This window comes from Phoenix dactylifera, chromosome 9 (assembly GCF_051530095.1).
Source record: "Phoenix dactylifera cultivar Ajwa chromosome 9, Ajwa_hap1_PhDact_Kaust_v1.1, whole genome shotgun sequence".
Taxonomy (NCBI): Eukaryota; Viridiplantae; Streptophyta; class Magnoliopsida; order Arecales; family Arecaceae; genus Phoenix; species Phoenix dactylifera.
In genome coordinates this window covers 21,769,611-21,777,379 of record NC_143198.1, presented here as the reverse complement: position 1 = coordinate 21,777,379, position 7,769 = coordinate 21,769,611, and the positions used below count along the sequence as shown (strand labels likewise).

Sequence of the window (7,769 nt, the reverse complement as noted above, 5' to 3'; positions counted from 1 at the left end):
CTGACTCAGGAACCGGAGCATGTCCTCCACCGTCTCCCAGATAGGCGGCAGTAGCGCCGAGGCCTCTCTCCAACACTGCACAGCTGTAGGGCATCGAAGAAGGACATGGCCAACCGTCTCCTCGGCATCCAGACATACCTCGCAGAGTGAGCCCATCCTCATCCCCCGCCGGGCCAACACGCTCCTGGTCGGAAGGCATCCCCAGGCTACCTTCCAAAGAAAAAGCGCCACCCGGGGGTGCACCCTCATCCTCCAAATCCATCTGCCCTCAATCCGTCTCTCCGGCTCCCTCCTAGTCCACGCATGAATATCCCTGGCACGTACACGTGATCGGCCTGTCGGTAACCAGATCAGTCTGTCCGGCTCCGCCCGGGACGGAATCGGTAATGCCAGAATCCGCTCCACCAGCTGCTCCCCAAAGGTCTCCCGAATGAAAACCTCATCCCAGCTCCCCTCCCCCGGTACTAGTAGGTCACCAACACGACGTCCCAACAACCTGCTCGTATCCACCAATGCCGGTAGCCTGCTGATCGGTAGCTCAGTCACCCAGCTATCCTCAAGAACATCCACTGACATACCATCCCCAATGGCCCACCGGATGGCCGGGAGCACTGAGAAAGCCCTGGCACTGATCTCCCTCCAAATAGGGGACTGGAGCCGCCCCGCCCTAATACCAACCGTCAAAGCCCCGTACTTAGCCCTCATCAGTGAGGACCATAAACTATCAGGCTCCAGCATGAGACTAGCTGCCAACCGCATCACCGAGGCCTCCCGTCGCGAAACCAGTGACGGCACCCCCAAGCCACCACAACTGACCGGCTGACAGACCACCTCCCAAGCAACTAGATGTACTCTGCCTCTATCACCACGCCTCCCCCATATAAAGTCCCTGATAAGCCGCTCAACTGATCTCAGCGAAGCTACGGGAGGGACAGTGTGGGAGATAAGATATACCGGGATGGCACTAAGAACTGACCGTGCCAATGTGACTCTGCCCATCATGGATAGTGAATGCATCTGCCACCCCTCCAGTCTATGTCTGATACTATGCTCAAGAGAGATGGTATCTCCACTACGCATACGCCGCCCAAGAATCGGCACCCCCAGATATGTCAAGGTGCCCACCTGTTCGCCCACTCCCAGGGTCTCCATGATTCCGGCCTTTACCTGAGCCATGGTCTTCGGACTGAAAAGAATAGAAGATTTGTCCAAGTTGATCCGTTGACCAGAAGCCGAGCAGTAGGCTAAGAGGACCCTCCGAATCACATGAGCATTCTGCCTTGTCGCCCTAGCCAACAGCAAGCAATCATCAGCAAAGAGTAGGTGGGAAATCGGCGTAGCCCCCTGCACTGGCCTGTAAACCTCCAGAGTTTGTGTACCCACTGCAGCTCGAAGAGCTCTGGATAGTGCATCTGCACAGATAATGAAGAGCAAGGGGGACAACGGACACCCCTAGCGGAGTCCAACAGATGTCTGAAAGAAAGGAGATGGTGTGCCATTAACCAGAATGGAGAAAGAGGTCCCCATCACACAGCCCATGACCCACCTAATCCACACCTCATGGAAGCCAAAACTCTGTAAAGAATGTCGCAGAAACTCCCAGCACATCCTATCATATGCCCTCTCCATATCAAGCTTGATCCCCATAAGACAGCGCCGCATCAGAGCCTTCACCAGATCAAACATGAACTCTTGGGCAATTAGAATATTATCTAAAATGTTCCTCCCCCCTATGAAAGCACCCTGCTCAGGACAAATAATACTGGGTAAAATCCCTCTCAGTCTCATTGCCAAGATCTTTGCCGTAATCTTATATAAGGTAGAACATAGACTGATAGGCCGAAAGTGTCCAGGCTCAGTAGCATTCTAGCGCTTGGGAATCAATGCGATAAAGGTCCTCTGCCACTCCGGACTCATCACCGCCGTACTGAAAAACTGCTGAATGGCCTCAATAACATCAAGTCCTACAATCGACCAATACCTCCGAAAGAACACAGGTGGGAAGCCATCCGGCCCGGGTGCTTTGTCCCCCTCTAGGGACCACAACGCCTCCTGAATCTCCTGCCCCGATACCGGCCTTATCAGTGCTAAAGAGTCCACATCAGAAACCCTCTCAGAAGATGGGGGGAGCTCAGTATGCATGCCACTCCCTGTCCGCTCTGTCCACCTAGTTCTGAAGAACTGCTCAAGCACCCTGCATATCATATTCGGGTCCTCTGTGGAATGTCCATCCTCGTCCCTGATAGTTCTGATCCTATTCCGCTGTCTCCTGATCAATGTAGACTGATGAAAAAATTTGGTGTTCCTGTCCCCATCTTGGATCCACTGTACTCTTGATCTCTGCCTCCAGAAGATCTCCTGTTGACCAAGGAGAGCATCATGCATAGATAGGAAGGATCTCAATTCTGACAACTCCGCCTGTGATAGTCCTCCCCCCGAGGCCTCTCGAATTTGTAGATTTGCAATGGCCTCCTCTAACTCCTCAATTCTTCGGAATATGTTCCCTACCTCCATCCTGTTCCACCGCCGAAGGTGTCTTCTAGCCAACTCAAGTCTGCGAGAAATCCGATACATAGCATCCCCCCGGACCGGCATGTTCCAAACCTCACTCACAACACCTCAAGACCTGGGGTAACACAACCATAACCTCTCAAACCTGAAAGGGCAATGATAAGGGATGGGTCTGTCAGTGCATACCAGTATTGGACTGTGATCTGAAGCTATCCTCGGTAGGTGTTTGACATGATAGTCTGGAAACTCCTGGATCCATCCAGCTGTAGCAAACGCCCTATCAAGCCTCTCCCAAACTCTAGCCGGACCCTGTTGGTTGTTGCACCATGTGAATTTGGGCCCTGTGAAGCCCAGATCAATCAACCCATTTGTAGAGATAAACTCCTGAAACTCCCTCACCTTCCTCTGATAGGAGAATGGCCTCCCTCCCATCTTCTCCTGTGGGTCATCTATACAGTTAAAGTCACCTGCAATCAACATTGGCTGCCCCTGATCAACCTGCTTGGAAGCCTCCTCCCACAGTGACCTCCGAGCCCTGAAATCGGTGCTAGCATACACGGCTGCAAAAATCCATGGCCTCCCCACCCCCTCAGATATCACCATGATCACTTCTTGGCAACTAACATTAAAGATATCCAGCTTCCCACCATCCAGTTTCCATGTCACAAAGATGCCGCCCGACAACACCTGAGCCTTCACAGCATAGAAACCCCAAGATCGTGGCAGTGCCCTCCTGGCTTTATTAATACTCCTCCCGGCCAACCGGGTCTCAAATAAAACACATATGTCTGGATTGTGCACCTGCACCAACCTCCGAAACGCCGGGGCGAACGAAGGTTTCCCGGCCCCCCGACAATTCCAAAGGATTAGCTTCATTGACAACTAAATTCAGTGGCTCGACTCTCCCTCCCAGAGCCGACCCCATTATCCACATTCACCACTTCATTCCCCTTCAATCCCATGCTGGAAGCAGGCTCAGAGCTCCCCTTCTGCACAGCTGCCAAGGTCTGGGACAGTAGCTCACTATGGCTCGGGGTACTGTTCCCCCGTGCCAAATGGCACAAAGACTTCACAGTACCATCTCCCTCCCTGCCGAAATCTCCTCTAGATGTAGCAGCGACCTCCGCTCGGGCAGACTCAGCTTGACCATCCGGCAGCTGCACCACGCCCGTCGACACCTCCGCCGCCCTCAAGACCGACGGGAGGTCCCCCACCGAGGTGGCTCGGGAGAACCTCCAACCTGAGGGTCGACCGCCGTTTGCTTCCCGCCCGCCTCCGGCCTTAGGCGGCTTCGACCTCGACGATGACGCCGGCGGAGGGGAACTTTGGCTTCTCCGATGCCCCACCGCCACCAACCTGCGGAAACCCCCTGCCGGACGAGCACCACCAGCGAGGCCCTGAATGTCGACGAAGCCGCCCTTCTTTGATGGACTGCGGGCGCGTTTGAGCGGACTCAAACCCGGTCCGCGACCCGCATCCAATACCGGTAGGTCCCGGCCAACTGCTATTGGACCCAGCCCATCGCCAGGCCCTGTCACACCCGACCCAGTCTCAATGGGCCGCGTCCCATTGCCGGCCCAACCTCCCAAAGGCCGGTCCCTCTCAGCCAGCACCGAGTCCCTGGTCGACTCGGACAAAGCTCCGAAAGCGCCCCCCAGTTGACTCACATCGCCTCCCGAGCTGCCCCCGGAGCATTCACCCTTCTCCTTCACCGGCGATTTCCGCCGGGCCACCTTGGATGGTTTCTGCCAGCCATCCAGGTCCACAGGGGATACAGAGGGAACCGACTCCCCATCCACCGGAGATATCTTCGTCCGAGACGGCGTGCCCATCGATTGTGGACCAGTCTCCGACGCCATCGTCTTCCTCGGCTTCACGTTCCCTTCTCCGGCCCTCATCTGCCGAACCCTGTGTGTGACCAACCACGGCCCATACCCTGGGTTCACCGGAGGTTCGATACCACCGACCCCTCCCTGTGAGGGGAACTCCGATGTACCCTTCAGCACCTCCGTGGCTGCCTCACAACACCCATCCACCGGGGACACGAACGGATCCGCCACACAGGAGGCTTCTCCGTGCCCAACCCTGCCGCATTTGCAACACGGATTCGGAAGGTTCTCAAAAATGAACCCTTGCCAAACTCTCTCCTCCCTCCCCTGTGCCTTCCCCTTCACAAAGGTTCCTCCTCTCAGAGGTTGTTGGAGGTCCACCTCGATCTTGACCCTCGCAAATCCCCTCTTCTTGCCCTGTTCTGTAGTCTCGTCCACTGCCAGTGGCTTACCAGCCTTCGCCGCCAACTGGAGGATGACGGAGTCCTCCCAGTAATCCAATGGCAGCCCGGGCATTCGTAACCAGACCATTACCTTGTTAAGCTCGCCTGCGCTGGGGTTGAAATTTGGCCTCCACCGCTCCATGGCATGGATCTGCCCTGCCACCAACCATGGCCCCCAACTCAATGCCTTCTCCCTGTGTTCCTCGCAGGAGAACCGCACCACGAAGAAGCCATCCAGCAGTGGGAAGATCTCTGGGAGGTCGGGAAGCTTCATGGCACGCCGAATCTCCTTAACCACCCATTCGGCAGGGACGACTCTTCCCAGGCTCCGAATCAGCACTGCCAGGGCCTTCCATGGCTTCCTGATTTCCTCCAACTTATCATCGTCGACCTCCACCTCGTCATCATCATATCGATTCTGCATCGCCACCAGTTCCCGATCGGGGATCCGATGGTTCGTCCAATGCGGCCTCCTCGGAGCGCCTCTAGCCACCTCCGACCACGACGGTTCCCTCGCCACACCCCCCCCCCCCCCCCCCCCCCCCCCCCCCCCCCCCCGTGTTCCGGGTTGGACGGGTTGGGGCGCCATCCACCAACCCCGTCTTCTTCCCCACCTCCGGCTCCGCCATCTCCCCCGACCGCCACTCGTTCGGGATAATCCCCGTGAGGAGTTTCTTTTTAGAAGACTGTGGAAGGCCTTCGAAGTCGTACGCTAATTCTTGCCATGTGTCGCATAATTCAATCATTAGGATGCTAGAATCAAGAAACACCTATCGCAACGAGAAGCAACTATGGTTCTTGATGATGAAACTTGCTCCATCATATGCCCCTTTATCATGCACCCTACCATCGAAATCTTGAGAAGGCAGGGAGGTGGTGGCTCTCAAGTAAAATTAATTTATGGGATCAAATTAACATTTTAATGAGTTGAGCTCATACAAAAGTCTGACAAAAAAACCCTTAAATTATAACAAAGAAGTATCATGCTCTAAGTTCAAGTTATTTTATGGATCTTGTAAGTTATAATAATATATTTTTCCAATAAAAGTAATGGCACTTGGAGAAACTTCTATATCATTAATAATTCGAGATGAAAAGGGTATAGAGTTTGGGTCCTCCCCACTTCAGATATAAAAATTCCGGTATTTTAATAATGACACTATCCTAATATTGTATGATAACCATGATTGACTGGGTCCAGCATGGTATGATAGGTTAATTTTTGATTCACATTCGAGTTAGAAAAGATCTTGACTCAAGATTATCGGCCCGTAAATCCCTCCTAACAACATGTTAGAGTACATGCGACAATTTGTTACACTCCTGGATGTTATTCTTTGCATAGGACATGATGTTTGGTAACCAAATTATAGTTTTGTGGAGAGCTGAAAAGTGTGATGCCAGATAGCCAGGTGGAATCCCAAGTTCTCAAACTTCCTATATTCAAAAGGACATGGTTAGTATGCAATTAAAAAAAAAGTGCAGCATGGTCAGTTTTTTTGATTATCTCATAATGATTTTATTGGTTTAAATACATTCGTTTTTGCTTTTTTTTTAGTAAAACAATTTTTGTTCTTTTCCGAAGAACATCCATGCCCCGAACTGATGAGATAATCAAAAAGTAGATTTGCATAGATCTCAAAGTACTTCAATCTTATTCTTCCATCCTTGTGCAAAGATCTCAAAGTAGTTATTGCGCGATTCAGCAGTTGATGACATGAAAGAAGGCCAATCATTCTTTTGCACGAAAGATACAGCTGGAGGCTATGACGAGTACATGCTGCCTATAGATAATCAAGTTCTTACAAAACAAGTACCAAAAGCATCAGCTGCCAACAACATCCTGTGGTAATGGGTTAGAATGATGTTCATAAAGCTCCTGCCCATTAAGCCAAAATATAGCAGTTAGAGAGTCCCCCTCCATCCACAGTTGATTAGCTTTACATTCAAGCAGAGCAAAACATAAACATTCTCATGCAGTGGTTAGTTCAGCAAATGGGACAGAGCATTTAGATAACTCACGACATCCAGCATAAATGAGACGATATATGCTGTCACGAACGACATAACCGGCAGCAGATTCATGCTCTCTCCTTAAACCATCAAAATTCACCTTCGAAACTCCCACGGGATCTATTATGTCTCTAAATCTAGTAGTTATCTAATAATCTACATAGCATGCAGAATTGGCAAATTACTGCAAAATATCACATATATGTAATGAATCTAAGGCAACTTTCTTATTAAAAAACTAAGATTGTAGAGATAATTTCTGAGATATTCCACGTAAAGTTTTCCCAGTCATCACACATATATCACACCCGTGGAACCTCTCTCTCTCTCGTCTCTACGAAATAGACTCCTAGCCTCCTATGCATCAAGAAATAAGTTAGGGTAGTATGTCAATGAGTATCTCTCGTGATCATGACCCACTTGCCTTGTTCCTCCGCAACATAGTAATTTAGTCCCTTGTGTCTCCTTTTGTCGTCAAATCTTCACACTACCCTTTTTTTTTTTTTGTAGGAACATGCTCCAACCCAACATCCAATTAAATAGTCCCCCATGATTGTTCTTAATGCTTTTTAATTCATACTTGTCATGACATCTTTTGGCAAGAGCCCTTTTTTTTTCACTTTTGAAGAATTGAACAAAAGGAATTTATCATTAGAATACTTTTAGGATGGGTTTGGTTTGTGATCAAAATCAGAATCGGAATGGATTGAAATAGGAATAGAAATCGAAATGGCCATATTCTCCAATATGTTTGGTTTATGATTAGAATTGTAATTGAAATTGGAATGAGATTTGTGTATTTGGAGAGCATTTCTATTTTCCTCTGGAATTAGAATAGAAATAAAACTCCCTCCAACCAAAGGGTCGGAATAGGAGTCATTTATTTTTATTTTCATTTTAGAATCTAATTTTCTCTAACCAAATATGCTCTTAATTATTACTGTGTCGATGAAAAACGACAAGGTGGTCCTAA

The 7,769-nt window shown here is 50.3% G+C and overlaps 1 protein-coding gene across 1 annotated transcript; it reads right to left on the bottom strand.

Moving 5' to 3' along the window:
• Positions 1-2,619: 2,619 nt before the first annotated feature.
• On the bottom strand, positions 2,620-3,387 carry LOC149752873 (uncharacterized). Its single transcript, XM_089925649.1, has one exon. The coding sequence runs from the start codon at positions 3,385-3,387 to the stop codon at positions 2,620-2,622; it is 768 nt and encodes a 255-aa protein (XP_089781775.1).
• Between the last annotated feature and the right edge of the window lie 4,382 nt (positions 3,388-7,769).